Genomic DNA, 19,762 nt, shown 5'->3' with positions numbered 1-19,762 from the left:
GTGTGTGTGTGTGTGCATGCATGTATGTGTGTGTGTATATTTCGATATGTTTCGCTTAGGAATTGCGATGCTAATAACCTAGTGTTAGAACTCAATATACATATATTTCAGTATATATATATATATATATACACATATATATCAGTATATATATATATATATACACATATATATTATTTTGTTTATATGATAATGTGAATGGTACAGTGGCTTTGAGGTTAACAATTCTGGACTGCTCTGTACTACATAATTACAAGTTCAACCCTTTCTAAAGTTGTCACTGGGTCCAGTTTCTGAGTCAAACACACAACGCTATTTGTTTCAGTTGACCTGAATAGCAGAAAACAGTTTTCACTCTTGATATCTGATAGGGATAAACTAGAAGACCAGCCCAACTAAGCAAGCATGGAAAATGTAAATTAATGAATTTGAAAAAAAAGCTAGAAATTGATAAGATTTACTCAATTTGCTTCACGTAAAATGAAATTTAAATAACTGTGATAATATTTCTCTTGACAGTTGCATGAACTTCAATCATATCTCTATATACATAGTGTGTATTAGTATCCGTATATGAATGTGCATTTGTTCAAGTGTGTATATTTATAAATATGAGTATATTTCTGTATATGAGCGCACTTATGTATTTAGATAATAGCTTCTATCTTACAGAACCTATTTAATTAGACAAAAAGTCTTATTCTCAAGAAGAGCAATATCTTTAGTCCTGTTAACAATTTGTCAACCAGCCTCATTTCTAATACAGTAATCCCTCGACTATCATGAGTGTTATGTTCTAAAAACCCCTGCGAGAGGTGAAAATCTACTAAGTAGAAACAGTACTGTACTGTATAGTTTTTATGATTATTTTTATAATTTGTATATATTTTTTAAATTATAAATGCAAAGCAACACCACGCACTCACTTCCCAAGTTTCGTTTTCCACACAATATATGCGATTCTTTGTTTACTCATCTATGGTACACTACGTATTTTCTTTTAACATATTTTAATTCATGTGTTATACAGTGCAGTACTATACTGCATTTTCATTTAGTAATTTATAAATTTTTAGGCTTGAAAATGCTTAGTTTACCACAAAAATAATTAAAGTCTAAAAAAATATAAATACCTATCGGCTGCAGAAACCTGCAATATATTGAGGAGTCCACAATATAAATTTACATATATTGACCAGAAAAATCTACGATGTACTCAGGGCACGATGGGTGAACCACGATATGGCAAGTGATTATTGTATCTCAAAAGTAATGGAGACAGTTATAGACTCACACTTCTTCAATTTGTATGTTCCCTTTAGAGCCAAATTTACTGGAAATTTTCTCATCTACATCACACTTCAATTGACTGTTGTATTTTCTTGACATTAGTAAAGCCTTTGACATTGACTAAGTCTAACATAAGATTCTCCTAGCTATGGGCTCTACTAATATCTTGTTTCAAGGAAGGGTAAGTTTCATGTAAGGCTGCTTCATTGACAAAACTATTTCTGAGACTCCCATACTATCAGTTCTGGTATTCATCAGTGTTTGGTTTTATCCCTCCATAATCTTCCTTATCATAAGGCATGCCCCTATGCAAATCATACTACCTGACATTCTTAACTAACAGTTCATATCCATAAAAGCATGTCTGTCTCGCATGTACTTTCAGTTATTTAGTTAGGTGCAATGCAATTTTTTTGAACAACCAGCCCTATGTCATTCACATAGCTTGGCCCAACCTTTGAAACAGGTGTTATTTAGTCAAGGTTTCAGTGCTGAAGATGTTGGCTTGCCCAATTTCTTTGAGTAACATTCCTGTTCTGCTATTGAATGTTCATGATTTTTTTCCCCTCAGACATCCCTTGTGTTATATTTCCAGTTTACAGAGACATGACCACCACTAGTGTAGCTAGAGTGTGTGCCACCAGAGGTCGCCCTTCCATTCGCCACCCCCAGACCCCACAAAAAACACATATTACCTACAGCAGACCCAAGAGCGGTGCCCCTTAAAAAGTGCCGCCCCTACCACCCCCCACCTAGCTACACTAGTGATCACCTCTAACTTGTCTGTGCTGTCTTCAATCTGTTAGTGAAGGGTGACTTGATATCCCTTTCAAGGATTGATTCTGTGAAGTGTCCTGCACCGTTCTTGTATATATGTATATATGAGGTGTGTGTGTGTTTGGATGTGTGTGTGTGTGTGTGTGTGTGAGAGAGAGAGAGAGTGAGTTTGAATGTATCTAATCATTGAATGTTTATATGCTGCTGCAGTAAAATTAAAGGAAGTTTTTGAATGTTTTACAAATCTACACTATACAACAGCTAGATTCAATCTTGAGGATTATGTGGTGTGTGTGTGTGTGTGTGTGTGCTGATACATATTAATGTACACTTATGTGTAAACTAGTGTATGTGTGTATGTATATCTTTGTATTAATGTATATATTATACATGCATATAACATTTCATATGTATACCTGTTTGTAAATTTGTGTGTGTGTTTATGTACAAGAATAGGTGTGTGTTGTGTAGTGAAAACTAAAGTGATAGATCCACAAGCTACTTACATGTTCACTGTAAGCTGAGATTCACATGTAATTTGTTGAAATGCTGCGGAAATAATCCATGCTTGATCAATTCTGGTAGATGTAATCTTGATAATGGCATCGAAGACATTGTTTACAGTGTTTTAAGCTGTTGAATTGGAGAACAAAGAAATAGATAAAAAGATAGAAAGATAGATAGATAGATAGATAGATAGATAGATAGATATGTACGTATGTACATACATAGGATGATTGATAGAATACAAAAACACAAAGTAACAAATTAAATAACCTAAACTGGTCTAATTCTCCAGCAGATTAAGAATTATTGCTAGCTAAATGCTTAACTTCAAATTTTTATGAAGAAACATAAATTAGAAAGAAGAAAGCTTGATACAACCAAAGTGTTTCTAACAGAACTTTGGATAAAACTATGGAAGCAATGCATAGTTTCCTCTGTGACTGCTACTGTTAATTTATTTCTGTAGTAAACATACGTAATATCAATTGTTGTATCAATGTATTTTAACTGGTATTTACTTCAATAAACTCTTGGTGTTAACATCTCTTTTCTAACTTATGCTCACTACATATCTTACTGTTTTATAGTCTAAGTGTTATTACCTTGAATAGCTATAAAAGTATTGATATTAGGTGGTATAACACTGTGCTGCAACATTGATTTAGCTGTTTGTGATATCTCACTGACTAATATAGCTGTCCTTGAGATATCTCATTAACTAATATAGCTGTTTTTGGGATATATCACTGATTAATATAGCTGCCACTGTGACAGCTCACTGGCTAAATTAGCTGTCCCTGCAATATCTCACTGGCTAAAGTAGCTGACACTGGAATATCTCACTGACTATTATAGCTAACATTGGGATTTCTCACTCGTTAAAGTAACTGTGTTTGGGATAACTGACCAACTAATATAGCTGTCTTTGGGATATCTCACTGACTAATATAGCTGTCATTAGGACATCTCACTGGCTAAGGTTTATTGTCTTTGGGGTCCCTGACTGGTTCAAGTGGCTGTCATTGGAATACATCACTGACTAATATAGCTATCATTAGGATATCTCACTGGCTACCCTAACATTAGATTTCTACAAACAGTGATGTTGTAATCAAGCTGATGAGGAAGGTCATTTGCTTGCTCTGTTTGCTAGAAATAACAGCCAACTCACACTAAAATCACAATTCTAACAACTTAAAACCGGATACATTGGATGATGTGATCCTAGACAAACTGTGCCTAAAATACAAAAGAGGACAGGATTGTCATGTTTGAAATGTATTTTGATCATGGCTGCTAAATCCAATCTGATTCAGGGCAAAACAACAACAACATCTACTACAAAAATGAGGTGTTCTCTAAGTTGCTACTTAATCTCCTTGAAATAACAGTCACATCTCCCTCAAATCTCACTCTCCCATCAAAAAATAGCCACCGTAGATAATGTAGTCTTATATTAACTGTGTCTGAATAAAAAAAACAAGGTGGTCAGTGTTGGTAAGCCTTTGCTTATTGGTCTGCTGGATCAGAGCTGATATAGGGCAAGGTAAACTTCATGGGCAGAAATAATTGTGTAGCGTAACAAAGATAACCCTGAATATTCTAGTAGCTTAATCTATATAAACCTTGGATTGGTTTTGACTTGGTGGATGATCATATATGATCAATTGATCTGGACAAGAAAAGGTTGAAGGCTAAACTGAATAACAGTCTTGACAATATTGACATTTATTGAGCATCTAAGGAAAATTCAATTGATGGAGTGGGAAATATGAATTTGATGAAGAATTATTTTAACATGCATAGCACATAGTGAACTCAGTATTAGTATAAAGAATTTTGTGTTATTTAATTTTGGAACAGTTCTGGCCTAGAATTTATTATTTAGGATAAATAAAGCATTTTATAAATGTTAATAATATTTATCATGATGTTAATGCAACATTTGAAGACTGTCTGCATTGACCCCAGTCTTCTACCTCATTTGTCTCCCCTATTGGTATTACTCTTTCTGTGGGAGTTTTTAGTTGGTGCTAGAAGCTGGTTGGTTTTAATATCTATGGACTGGACCTCATCTTCAGATCAGTGAAATACCCCCAAATATTGCTGTCAACACTGGTACTGAAAATGCACTGTAGGATATTGTCTTGTTGGAGGAGGAGAGCTCCAATAGTCATAATTTTCTAAGTCTGATGTAATATTTGTAGGTCACTCTTTGTTCACAGCAACAGCATATGATAAATTTTCATTAATGCCTAGATATTTGTAGCATTTTTTTTGTGTTGAACAGTTGATACAAAACGACTTTTGATGCACAGTTTCTAGGCTTTGGAGACTGATTTTATATGTTCAACAATGAAATACAAACACTTCCTTTGGCCAAATTCCTTTCGTGTGTCAGCTGAAAATGTTATTAACTCCAACTGGTTTTTGGCATTGTAAACATCTTAGCATAGCACTTCAGGTCATCTACAAAGAAATTACAGGTTACATTGGTATCTTCAGCAATTGCAGCTCCTAGCATGTAGCCACTGGAATTTTGTAAAAGAAATAATAACATATATAATACCTAAATAAACAGAAATGCAGGAAAATTAGCTTCTCTGGATATTTCCTTTCAAATATTTATCACATTGGATATGTCTTCTATACTCTCAGCTGTAATTGTGAGGGTTGTTGAGCAGGTTTTTGTAAGCCTTTCAGTGGCAGCATCTAATGTAGCAGGTATTTTTGCCAAGTGCAAAGACCTCAGTGACCATGGGTGGGGAATAGAGTCAAATACTTTCCTATAATCAAGCCATACTGTTGCAAGGATTCTGTAGTGTCTTTTACTTTGGTCAATACAACTTTGCCTATCAAAGGTTCTTTGGCATATCTCCAACCAGAGGCATCTTAGCAACCGTATAGACCCTTGAGCAAATCAATCCAGTGGATCCTACACTAATTACTTATTGACAGTGAACCACAACATACATAAATCAGAACTGGGCCCCAAAGCATATGAGCCCCACCCCCACCCCCGGGCAGCTGCCCGGTTTGCTTACACCTTAAGACAGCACTACCCCACACTCCCTTCTTCTCACTCATGATGATCCTTGAGGAATTGGTTGAGGCAGATTTTATAATGTAGTTACATTTAGCTTAGGCAAAGCAATGAACCTATAGGTTTCTGCTTACTCTGTGGTTTCATTCTTGGCTACAAGATTCGTCCTTGCTATCCTTTCCAGTTCTTCTGAATAGCAAGGATAGCAAGATATCCTTGTTATCCTTTCCGTATTTCTTCTGAATACACACATCAATGGCTTTCTGTAGAAGGTCAACATCTTATACAAGTATCCAACCATTAGATCTCTTCCAAGTGCTCTCCCTTTATGTATTCTTTTACTCTTTAAATAATTTCAGCTCAAGAACTGTGATCATGCTGGAGCATCACCAGATGGTGTTACTACACCTTCATTAACCTTTCTTTAATGGTTAGCATTTGATGAATGAAAGAGTTTGACACACTGCTGCTCTCATTTGTGAACAATTTGTGTGTGTGTGTGTGTGTGTGTGCGTATGTGCATGTGTGCACATGCTGGCAGGTAAGCAGGTATGCAGGTATATATATATATATATATATATATATATATATATATATGTATATGTATGTATGCACACACACACACACACACACACATATATATATATGCATACACACAAGGGGTATTCATTAAAGATTTCCCCTGACCCACTTCTAGTTATTGCAGGAAACGGAACTTGTACAAGTATAATTATACATTTTTTTACATGTCACGTTGTAAATTGCAGCTTTCCACTAGTATTTGTTTGCCTTTTATGGCTGCTGAAGTGGACTAAGGTGTTATTATACTGGAGGCAGTTCAATGCAGATCAGTGATCAGATTCTTATACTTGAAAGGTCGTACACCAAAAGACACTTTTAATGAGATGATAGAAGTTTATGGTGATGATGCACCATCATACAATGTAGTCAAACACTGGCATCGCCAGTTCAAATGTGGTCAGACATCCATGGAAAATGCTCTTATTCCTGAACGATCACATTCCACCATTGATGAGGACACTATCCATAAACTGGAAGCCACCATTTTGGAGGATCACCACATATCTATTCAGCAACTAGCCCAGGAAATGAAGATAAGTGTAGAGTTCGTGAAAAATATCATTCATGACCATTTGCATATGTGGAAGTTGTCTGCATGATGGATTCCCCAGATGCTCACACCTTTTCAGAAGAAGGAATGTGTCAATTGCTCCCAGACACTTTTGGTAATGTACCAAGAAAACGAGGGGGACTTTTTTTTGGCAGAGTTATCACACAGGATAAAAAATGGGTCCATCATTATAATCCTGAAACTAAAGTCTAGTCAAAGCAATGGAGGCATAACTCACCATCTCTAAAGAAGGTTCATGTCCAATCCTCAGCAGGCAAAGTGATGCTCACTGTCTTTTGAGTCTGCTGCAGAGTAGTGATGATGGATTTTCTGGCAAACCGCACCACAGTTAACAGGGCATATTATGCTTCTTTCGTCTGCCACTATGTTCTCAGTTCAAATTCTGCTGAGGTCGACTTTGCCTTTCGTCCTTTCAGGGTCGATTAAATAAGTACCAGTTATGCACTGGGGTCGATATAATCAACTTAATCCGTTTGTCTATTCTTGGTTGTCCCCTCTGTGTGTAACCTCTTGTAGGCAGTAAAGAAATAAGATAGATAGATAGATAGATAGATAGATAGATAGATTCCTATATGTATATATATATGTATGTATTTTCTTATGTATCTATGAATGTACATATGCATGTAGTTTACTTTCAAAAAAATAATTATATCAACAAATACATAAAGACTATTATCTTTACCATTTACATTTGCATTATTTGCATGTCTAGTGGAATTTCCTCCTATGAAGATATATGCCCCTCCTACCAAATAGTCTGTGTCTGAATTTAGGTGAATTCACCCAAGTTTTTCTTCAAGAAATTTATTCATTCAGACATGAAGATATGACTATAGCTTTTACTTTACATGAATCAATATTATGTAATCATTGTTTATATCCATGTCTTCCATTTTTTTAAATAAATGTATTTGATCCATATTTTGTTGAAGCAGCAGTAAACAAGGATGAAAAGTAAGACTAGTACATCTATGCTTTAGCCTGTATGTGTGAGTGCATACATACGTGCATGTGTATATACGTGTATGTATGTGTATATCTGTATGTATGCATATGTGCAAGAGGGAAACTGACGTATTTTCATGGCATAAATCCAAATATATTCTGATAGCGCAGGAGTGGCTGTGTGGTAAGTAGCTTGCTTACAAACCACATGGTTCCGGGTTCAGTCCCACTGTGTGGCACCTTGGGCAAGTGTCTTCTACTATAGCCTCGGGCCGACCAAAGCCTTGTGAGTGGATTTGGTAGACGGAAACTGAAAGAAGCCCATCATATATATGTATATATATATACGTGTATGTGTGTGTATATGTTGTTTATCTGTGTTTGTCCCCCCAACATTGCTTGACAACCGATGCTGGTGTGTTTACGTCCCAGTAACTTAGCTGTTCAGCAAAAGAGACCGATAGAATAAGTACTAGGCTTACAAAGAATAAGTCCTGGGGTCGATTTGATTCGACTAAAGGCGGTGCTCCAGCATGGCCACAGTCAAATAACTGAAACAAGTAAAAGAATAAAAGAACAAAAAAATGTATATATAATGGTTTCAAATTTTGCCACAAAGGCAGCTTTTTGGGGGCAGTGAATGAGTCAATTACATTGACCCCAGTGTTTCAATGGTACTTATTTTATCGACCCTGAAAGGATGAAAGGTAAAGTTGACCTTGGTGGAATTTGAACTCTGAACATAGTGACGGGCAAAATACTGCTAAGGATTTCACCCAGTGTGCTAATGTTCCTTATTTCTTTATTGCCCACAAGGGGCTAAACATAGAGGGGACAAACAAGGACAGACAAACGGATTAAGTCGATTACATCGACCCCAGTACTAAATTTATCAACCCCGAAAGGATGAAAGGCAAGGTCGACCTCGGCAGAATTTGAACTCAGAATGTAACAGTAGACAAAATACCGCTAAGCATTTCGCCCGGCGTGCTAACGTTTCGGCCAGCTCACTTCCTTTGCTGATGCATATATAATCGTATGTAAAGTGCGTATGTCATATTGCAAAAATGGTGTTATTCAAGAGACATGTTAAAAAACACGTAGAAAATATATTGTGAAATTAGTATAAGGACCAATTATGAATTATTAAACATCAGACCCAATGCATTGAGTTTTTGCAACATAAATTAAATAAGATTTACCTGTGGCTTGCAAAGTAAATAGTGACCTGCTGTCTATGTTCACCAATAAGAGAGGAAGATATCACTTATCTCACATTTTACTTGTTTACATTTATCTTTGCTGTCTCACACTTTCACTCTCTGACCTCTGCCTGCATTGCTCTGTTTCTCTCTCTCCCTCAGTCCCTCTCTCTCCCTCTCTCCTCCTCTCCTCTCTCTCTAAAAATACACATTTTTCTCAAAATATATAATAACTGCATCAATTCAAAATCATATTTCATGTAGTTTAAAAGTGTTGTATCTGGTCAACTTCAGCTTGAAAAAAAAAAAAAAAAAAACATACAATAACTCACATGTTGAAATATTTCTTAAATTGACTTTCAAATATCTGTTTCCTTCAGGAAGCTTAAAATAAGGAAGGCAATGTCTAATAATTTACTCTATAATTAAAATTATTATAATTAGAAAAACCATTAGAGTGTATTTATTGAAATTAATGTCCTTTTTTTTGTAGATTTTATTTCTTTGTTTTCTCTGAATCTAATTGGAAATCTAATTGTGCATTATCAAATTAAAGAAATAAATTTTATTCTGAATGTTATTATCTAACTATTTATGATTAAGTGATTGTTTTTAGTTCTTTACTTAGCGTTAAATAACAGGCATTTTTCTATAACACAACCTACCTAGTCTACAGTTTTATTATAATCCTCTGTATAATAGCAGTTGTTTTGTTGTAGCCATTTATGTTATAATGCTTGTTTTTTGTTACAGTGGCAGTTTTGTTAAAGTGGTTTAATACAACAGTAAACATTTTGATGCAGTGAGTGATGTATGTATGTGTATAGATAAGCAGTCAAGAAGACCTGCCCACCACAACAGAATTGAGATCTTAAAACCAAGGTATCACATAAAGAGCACTGGTGATGGTGCCACGTAAAAGGCACTGGTGATGGTGCCATGTAAAATTCACTGGTGATGGTGCCACATAAAAAGCACTGGTGATGGTGTCACATAAAATGCACTTGTAATGGTGCCACGTAAAAAGCACTGGTGATGGTGCCATGTAAAAAGCACTGGTGATGGTGCCACATAAAACGCACTGGTGATGGTGCCACATAAAATGCACTTGTAATGGTGCCACGTAAAAAGCACTGGTGATGGTGTCATGTAAAAAGCACTGGTGATGGTGCCATATAAAACGCACTGGTGATAGTGCCACGTAAAAAGCACTGATGATGGTGCCATGTAAAATGCACTGGTCATGCAAAAAGCAGCCAGTACACTCTGTGGAGTGGTTGGGATTAGGAAGGGTATCCCTCCATAGACACCAAGCCCAAACAAACTATGGAATGTGGTGCAACCCCTAGCCTTGCCGGTTCCAGTCAAGCAATCCAACCCATGCCAGCATGGAAAACAAACATTAAACAGTAATGATGATGAGTCATGTAGTCATCAGGAGTAAATCAGCTTGCTAAGCAAAATAGGCAATGCCTTCTGAGACAAAAACTATATATATTTAAATATGAAAACAAATTGATTTCATTATAAAACTGCTAATTTAATGGAAGAAACTGAATGCATGATTCAGTGACTTAATAATATTTTGATGTTAGGCACCATATCCATTCCACTGAAGTTCAATAGTTTAAAGTTAATAACATAATACATTATTAATACCATATGTATCATGAATTCAGCTCAATGTATATATATATATATATATATATATATATATATATATATATATATATATATATATATATATGCATACATGCATACATTAGAGCTGTTATGGAATTAGAAATTACTACAATTTTAATTGTCATCACAGAGTAAGATGTGTGTGTCTGTGTGCATGTGCATGTGACTATTTGCCAGTGATGATTGAGCCACTTTCAAGAGCTATTTTATTTCATGTGAGTGCATAATATATATATTTATATATGCATGTATGTATGTATGTATGTATGTATGTATGTATGCATGCATGCATGAATGCATGTTGAAATATATATATATCACCATTATTTTAAAATCTATGTTCTTAGGTGCAAGTACAGTTGGGTTGTAAAAAGTTTACTTCGCAACCATAAGGTTCTGGATTCAGACCAACTGCACGACACCTTGGACAAGTGTCATCTAATATAGCCCCAGGGTAACCAAAGCCTTGTTAGTGGATTTAATAAATGGAAATTGTATATATGTATATGTACATGTATGTTTGTGTGGATGGGGTTGTCTCTTTATCTTGACATTATGTGACAATTGTAAATATGTGTCATCATACTGCTAGCTTTCCATCATACTGCTAGCTTTCCAGGTTTGTGTGAAAACATATCTGGTCATAAGGAAATATTAACTTGCTTGGAAAAAAGTGAGGGTTGGTGACAGGAAGGGCATCTGGTCATAGAAAATCTGTCCCAAATTCTATTTGACTGATTTCAAGGATGAAAAAGTGGACATTAAAATAACGGTGATGATGTTCCATGCTGGCTGGCTGGTATAGATTGGAATATGCTTACATACATACATACATATGTATGTATGTATGTATGTATGTATGTATGTACGTATGTGCACAGGAGTGGCTGTGTGGTAAGAAGCTTGCATCCCAGCCACATTGTTCCAGATTCAGTCCCTTTGTGTGGTACCTTGGGGAAGTGTCTTCTACTATAGCCTCGGGCTAACCAAAGCCTTGTGAGTGGATTTGGTAGTCGGAAACTGAAAGAAACCCATCATATATATGTGTGTGTGAGGGGGGTGTATTTGTGTGTCTGTGTTTGTCCCATCATCGCTTTACAACCGATGTTGGTGTGTTTATATCCTCCATGACTTAGCAGTTTGGCAAAAAAGACTGATAAAATAAGTACTAGGCTTACAAGGAATAAGAAAAATTAAATGCATCAATAACTTCTCAATACATAATTGTTAGTGAGAGATTGCAACACACCAATGAGGCTCTGTAGTGTTTCCTGTACATAACTGATGGTATTTTCACATTTGATTTTCTCTGTTTGTATTGGTTTGATAAGTCTATAAATTCTTGGAATTACATGAACTTCTTCTGTGATTATTTCACACAAATTACTGAACATTGAAGTTCAGTAAAATACTTTCTGTATAGACAATGCAGTGTGATCTTTACAGACCTTCCCTAACATCATGGCCAACACATCATCATCACACTGTTATATATCATAATAATAATAATAATAATAATAATAATAATAATAATAATAAAAATAATGATAATAATAATAATAATGAGCTTATTGTATACAGTACTCAGGTGCATTCAACTTGTTGGGAATAGATAAAATAGGGGATAGAAAGCAGCCATAAGTCAAATAAAGAAAGACAGCAATGAAAGCTAGAAATACATGCACAGTACACAGGATTAAACACAAAAAGTGGATGGCAAAGGAAGAATAAAGAGGAAAGGTTGCAATGGTGCATCAAGATTAGAATTGATAACTTTTAGGGAGCTTAGAATTTTTGAAGGATATAGTGTTCCTGACAGCCAACGACCAACACTTGTAGTTTACTCCATGGTTCAACAATTCTGGACATGAAAGAAATGTTCTGAAAGTCATGGATGCTGCACTGTCTTTGATTTTATAAGCATGTCAATGGGTGATAGAGAAATTGAATTAAGAAAAGGTGGCCTAAGTTATTGTTTGAAAGATGGTAGATAATCATGTGAGGTCCTACCAAATCAGCTACTAATTATTAAAAGATTTAGTGTGTTGATGTGCAGAGAAGCAAGATGTTCAGAATACTGTGACTGATGGAGAGTACTTGCTTGGTTGCATGTCTCTTGATAGCTTTCAGTGATATTCTGGAGAAATTGGGGATTTCAGACTGGAGATACAAACTCAAAGTATGGTCATGCCATAGCCCTATAGAAAAGCTGATTTAGATGTCAGGACAATGAGTGATAGATAGTGGAGAGCATAAATGTGCATATGCGTGTATTTGTGTGTGAGTGTCTGCTATGAACTGTAGCATATCAATCATGGTTCTAACCATGCCACAAGTGTTTATAATTATTTTGCTGTTGGTCAAATTTGCAATAGGTCTCTGCTCCATATGCTTAATACAGAAAATAATCATCAGTGTTGTTTGAAACCTTGTTGCTGGAGTCCTTGCTAAGTATTTCAGTGATTTCTGGTTTTACTGATTTGCCTAAATATTAGCATTTCATGGAAAACGATTGATAAAATATACAAATATATGTAGCATATTCTACATTAGTCAGAAAACCTGTCGGTCATTTATCTTCCATCTGAGACATCAAGTCAAAATTATTGATCTCTTCATACATATATAAATACACACTCACACACACACACACACACATAAGCATATTACTATATCAATATTCTGTTCGTATTGACTATGGACAATTTAGATGCAACATAAATCTGACTTAATGATGACTCTTTAGTTACTGCATTCCTCTTTTTCTACAATATGGCAATCCTACTTCTGTTGTGGATCAGTTTTAGTTCGCCATTTCCCTCTCAACTACTTTGTACTGTCTGTGCTATGTTTATAGCTACTTAATCTGCTGTCACAAGCATTTGGTTTGTCTCAGAAATTCTAAATCGTAATCAATAAACTATTTGCTCAGTCCTGTTTTCTCTTTTTATTACAATGTCTTTCAGTGAAACCAAGTTTTATTCTGTTTTTTTTTTTTTTTTTTTTTTTTTTTGGCAAGGTGTTCATTGATGGGCTATGATTTGAATAGACATTGGCTGGAACCTAACCCCTGGGCCCATCCAACACTCTACGCAACCAAAAATGTCCTGATGGAAGCAGACAACAGTGAGGTAAGTCAATTTGTATTGTTTAATTATATCGTAGCTGTTATGCAAAAGTGTCGTAAGTCCAAAACATTGCTTTTTCAGAAAACGAAAACATAGTTTTACCATTCCATAGCAAAACTGTTGTACTACACTTTGACAAGTTTTGATATCTTGGCATCTGAAGCAGTTGGAGATCTGATAGCTTGACCAAAAAAACCAGCTACTACAAACAAAACTAAATATTGAAAAAAACACATTTGGCTAAATTTGGACATACACCAGTTTAACATAATACCAATGATAGGTGTGTGTGTGCATATATATATATATATATATATATATATATATATATATATATATATATATATATATATATATATATATATATATACTAACAATGTCTTCAAAACATTTCTAATACAGGGAAGCCATTTCAGAATCCTATTTTTAAATTAAAAATTTGTTTTATGACAAGCTTTTGAATTACATGTAATTTCTTTTTCTTGTTTTCTAAAAGCAAATAAATATTATTGCTGTGTATTATACTATAAAGACTTAAACTTCGAATTTAAACACTGAATGCTATTTAAAACATAAGTCATATTGCGTCATTTGTTTCCTGCAGAAGATATGATTAACTTTACAAACTAATTTTAAATTGTGCAATTTAGAGTTTATTAAGAAAAAAAAAAAAAAACACATTGGAAGATTTTCTTGCAAACAATTTTAACTGAGTTTGTCAGTGTTCTGGAGAAGCCTGTTGAAGAGATAAAGAAAGATTTATCATTAGTTTTGTTTTATATTAATATCCATTATATACCTGTGTGTGTGTATGTATGCTTATAACTTAATTATGATATACAAAAACGTGCTGAAAAGTTCTCAGCGTTGGATAAAAGAAAATACGGGAGGATAAGTTAATTAGGATCTTGTTCAACATATTTCCCTCTCAGATTCACACACTTACTGTAGTGGTTATTCAGTTTTTGTAAGCCCCGTAAAAGAGCTTGGAAGGTTGGGCCTCTAACCAGGCCTTTCATGATACCTCCTGTAAAGCCAGAAACTTTTCAGAAATCTTTGTGTGTTTGTGTGTGTGTACATATAAATATGTATTTGTTGGGGTGTATATACATATATATATATATATATATATATATATATATATATATATATATATATATATATATATATATATACAGATAGATAAATAGATATATATAGATATATAATTGCAATTTTATATTATGAATATATCAGGGCAGCTAATTCTACTGTCACCTTCAAACTGGTTGGGAATGTATATATATTGGGAGAATTCACAAAAAAGAAAGAAAAGATGAAGACAGGTTGTGTAGACAACAAACTGATTTATTAGTTTCACACTTGGGAAGTGAAAAAGTCTTAAACGTTTTGAGCCTACGCTCTTCCACAGAAAGAAACAAGGAGAGAAAATAAAGAATGTGCAGTGGATAGTGATCTATCATGGCTAATGCTGGACAGAGGAGCCACACAGGAGAACTAGGAAGAAGGGGAGATAATAAAGTAGTGGAGATCCCAAAACCCACAATATGATGTTCGCAGCATGTGTATTTGCACATACACATGCTATGAACATCATATTGTTGCTTTTCTTTCTCATAATCTTTTCACTGTTTTTGGTCATCATTATGGTGAAGACATTAAACGTACAGGCATCTGTTTATCATATATTATATAAAGTGTACATATGAAACTTACAAAATTTTGAGCTCATGATACACACATTTTAGTTGTATAGATATCACGAGGAAAACTAAATATGCTTTTAATACTTTTATTAATTTTTTTGGTGTCTCTTTCTTGTTTTCCATGTGGTGTGTGGAGACAAGCATGTCAAAGAAAAGACCTAACGTTTCCTCTGCATGTCAAATAAGTCGACTAAAAGAGGTTGAGGTAGGATTTGCACACCAACCACAAAAAAAAAACCACACACCAACAATGACTACCCAAGCAGACTCATGGGCTGGAGGGTTGTCACCTGAGTAACTCAAATGTGTATCTCGTTTGTCTGATGTAGGGATCACCAACAAATGGTGGATACAGTGATACACTGTGACAGCACATACCACTATACCACTGCAACTACTATTACTACTCTATCTTTTTTTTCCATAGTACCACTCATAAATATTTATTTGAATATTATTATTTTAATTGACTTCCCTATATATCAATCTTTCTGTGTCCACTGTCATAAATATGAGTTTAAAAAACTGGCCGTATAATTTTTTTTTCTCCCAGTAGAACATTTTATATCTTTAAACACCTTTTACTGATATTTATTTTTGATGGCTTTTTTTTTTGTCTTTTTTAATATTATGAAACCATTGCTTATCATTCATTTTTCATTGCTTGGATTTTTACTGAATCTCTATAAAATGATGGAATATACATACATATTTACATGGTTAATAAGAAAGAAGGTCATATGGAGCAATAAATAGAGTTATACAGAGATGTACAGACAGACGGGTTGTAATAGTGAGTTAAAAAGACTGACAAATTGCTTGAAGTATATGTACATATATGTATGTATGTATATATGTATGTATGTATGTATATATATATATATATATATATATATATATATATATATATACATATGCACATTTCTATAGTGAAATCTTCTGCTACATTGTAATACAGTTTTAAATTAACTAGACAGTTGTATTGTAACTTGTAGTTTAATCTTATAATGTGTGCCTGTTCTAAATTAAACATTGTCCGCCTGTCATAAAGATTTCATGTTGGACTTTACAAGCTATTCAGATGTATACTGTTTTTGTTCATAAGAGACAACATTGCTTAACATTTCTTCAAGCATGCAATGTAATTATTAATGATATATTTATTATTTGCTGTCATTATTCTAAGTTTTAACTCAGCTCATATAAACTTTGTTTTAGTCTGATATCCTTCATATCTTGTATCTCCCAATTTTAGAATGATTCGACTGTAGATTAGTGATAAATTAATTACCATTTCACAACTCTGACTCACAGCTGGATGAAGTGTTGTCTAGGTTTAAATAGGATAAGATGAATCTTTGAACTACAACAATTTCTGACAGAAATCTTTATATTTTTATCGAGTTAGAAAGTGTATTATTTACTGAGTCATATACAGCAATTTTATCTCCTAATATAGCATTCACTAATTGTTACTAATATTGAACGGTTTTTATTTCAAGATATATAGATAGATGAGAATTTCTACAGTAATTTTGGTATTTTAGATAGATAAACTTCATCATAAAACCAGTGTTCAGACTATGCTCAAGTCAGTATAATGAATTATCCACCATGGTACTAGTCTGATTTTTGACTGCTTTATTTAGTAGCTGATCTATGCTATTAATTGATGAAGTAAGTTGAGCATTTTTTGTCTGAGAAGCAGACAACAAACTGTTGAAAAGTGGAAGTCGAAAAACTTCCACTTTTTTCTCCACATCTGTAGCACAGGAAAGATGTACTTACCTTTTTATTTCACCCACACTAAAGTTTTATCCTGTTTACAAGTTTAATGAATTGTTTACAAATGGTATATTCCCATTGCAAGATCTTGAAGAATCATAGTATAATAGATAAGAGGCATTATAACCCTTTCTTACAAACATTATAGAATGATGTCAATTCCAGATGACTGAAAGAGACAGACTGACAGACATATATATGTGTATGCATTCATTTATAAATACAAACAGATCTGTGCATGTATGTGTGTGTTTTGTATGCATGTATGTTTGAATGTATATATATATCTATATGTCTATATATATGTATATACATATATATATATATATATATGTCTGTATGTCAGCCAGTGTCCCGTTTCTATAGACAGGCACACATGTGTGTATAGATAAGGTTCCAATCTTCTACTAATTGGTATGAAATGAACTAGAAATTGAAGATGAAGTAAATGATTCCATTGAGAAAAAACAAACAGCTGTAAATACAATTAGGAAACAAAGAAATATAATAAAAAACAGAACTCTACAAGAATTCTTGGTGGCACTGGAAAAGAAAAAAATTAGGGCAAAACGAAAAAATTAATTTATCAGTATTCTAGAAGATATGAATAAATCTGCAAAATATACCAGTCGGAATCACTTTAGCAACCAAGAGTTACAGAAATATCAATAAAATGTTATTAGGAATATATATATGAACTAAAAAATATCTTTGGCTGAGTCTGTACTAATGGCAACTGCAAATTAATTATTTTGTTAAATAGAATTTTTAATAATCACTTTATTCATGGCTATAAATTGGTTCCCTACAAAATTTCAAAGAATTCTGTGTTTTTGCTTTCAATGTATTTAGTTGAGTTTTATATTTACTCTGTTTAATAACACCAAACAAATAGTTTCCCTTGATGAAACCAATCAAAGGAAATCATCTTTTTTCATATTCGGACTTGGATTAAGTAATTACTTTATATTTACTTAATTTATACACTTTGAATATTTTGTGAACCATTAATGAAATGAAAGTTGATCTCAGAGTTTATGCCATAAATGTTACTGAGATACAACACCTGTATATTCTGAGAAGATTCTTCAAGAACAGATCTTTCGTATATTAATAAGCCTGTCAAAGTGAATGGGATTGTTGCTAAGATATTTCTCTGTAGAATACCTAACTAGACTACTTCTTGAGACATCAATTTGAAGTGAAGCATGAAGAAAGCACATCAAATCAGAATCAACAACCATCATATACTGTATACATTGAGGAATTATACTTTGATATCTACAAATATTGCTTGCTATTTATTAGACATATGTCCAAATTAATTCTGTAGGAATTGCCTGATGAGTTATTTATTTCAGCAACTTTCTTAATTCTCATCACTGTAAATATAGTTTTCAGCTTTTAGCAAAGATTTCTCTCATTACTTAGATAGAAAGTAAGCAAAGATGCTTTATAGAATCTTCTGTCTTTGAAAGCACTTTTCAAATACATAACTAGGTCAATAGTATCTACTAAATACAATAAAGTGTCATTAGTTTTCTTAGCTTCACTAAACTATGCAGCTTCTGTCAACACTTGTTAATTTAAAAAATTATTTTTCAGTGAGACTGATGCTGGGAAACAATAATGATTAACTGAATGGCCTATTCTAGAGAATTTGCAACCAGGGGACTATGGTCAGCTTCCAGAAATTTCTAACTTGGCAATGCTACCAGGAAGCATTATTAATTCTCGATAAACTCTACAAGAACGGTGATGGTACTACATGGGTTTATCTAAGACATATGTCTGTGTGCACTTGTTTAGAGTCTGAGTATTGTTGCCTTGCCAGGTCTCACCTAATGCATGAGCACCTAGGGCAATTGCCCAGGAGCCTCATGGGTCTATGGAATTCTGATGTGTATATGCTGTGGCTTGCTGTCAATAAATAAATAGTATATGACTCAGTGCGTTAATTTACCCAGGGGCCTATAATGTGGCTAAAATGGCACTGTGTTTTGTCAAACAGTTGTAAGGACTGATAGAGATAACAGCCTAGCCTACTGCCAGGACAGACCTGCTGTTTTCCTTTGGTCAAAAAAAACATAGCAAAAGACACTGTATGATGGACATAACTGAAAGAACTGAGGATGGACGCCTTCCTCTTCAACCAGGTCCTCATCAGTTTTTTCAACTTCCACTTGCATAGGAAGGAGATATTGGAGAGGTAGGTGCTACCCTCTAGTGGATTTACTGAAAAGTGGGTGAGAGTGATGAAACTGGTCTGTGTCAACTGACCATATTCAGAATGGATATTTCACTGGGTCAAGAATGAGGGAGGCCAAGTGGCTGTTTATGTCTGTTGATGAGCAAAAGCATTGCTCATGCTACTACTTCTGACTGTACTATTAATGTTGAATGTAAGCCACAGCAATGGGGGAAGAAAATAAACCAGTCAATGAGTTATTGTTGTGCAAACATTGCCAAACTTTTCCTCCTCTTCTCTGTGAATTACTCATGATGCTGAAGAAAAAAAGTGGAAGGCAGAAATAGTGGAA

The 19,762-nt window shown here is 34.2% G+C and overlaps 1 protein-coding gene across 1 annotated transcript in view; it reads left to right on the top strand.

Annotated features, from left to right (window-relative positions):
• Positions 1-19,762, top strand: part of LOC106877315 (cytosolic carboxypeptidase 6-like) — a 1,751,930-nt gene that overhangs the window by 557,541 nt on the left and 1,174,627 nt on the right. The window contains exon 8 of the mRNA XM_052971128.2: positions 13,623-13,734. Within this exon, the coding sequence (XP_052827088.2) occupies positions 13,623-13,734 (112 nt within the window). The remainder of the gene's footprint in view (positions 1-13,622; positions 13,735-19,762) is intronic.

This window comes from Octopus bimaculoides, chromosome 10 (assembly GCF_046866305.1).
Source record: "Octopus bimaculoides isolate indiv1 chromosome 10, ASM4686630v1, whole genome shotgun sequence".
NCBI classification, from domain to species: domain Eukaryota; kingdom Metazoa; phylum Mollusca; class Cephalopoda; order Octopoda; family Octopodidae; genus Octopus; species Octopus bimaculoides.
This window is presented reverse-complemented; position numbering and strand designations above follow the sequence as displayed.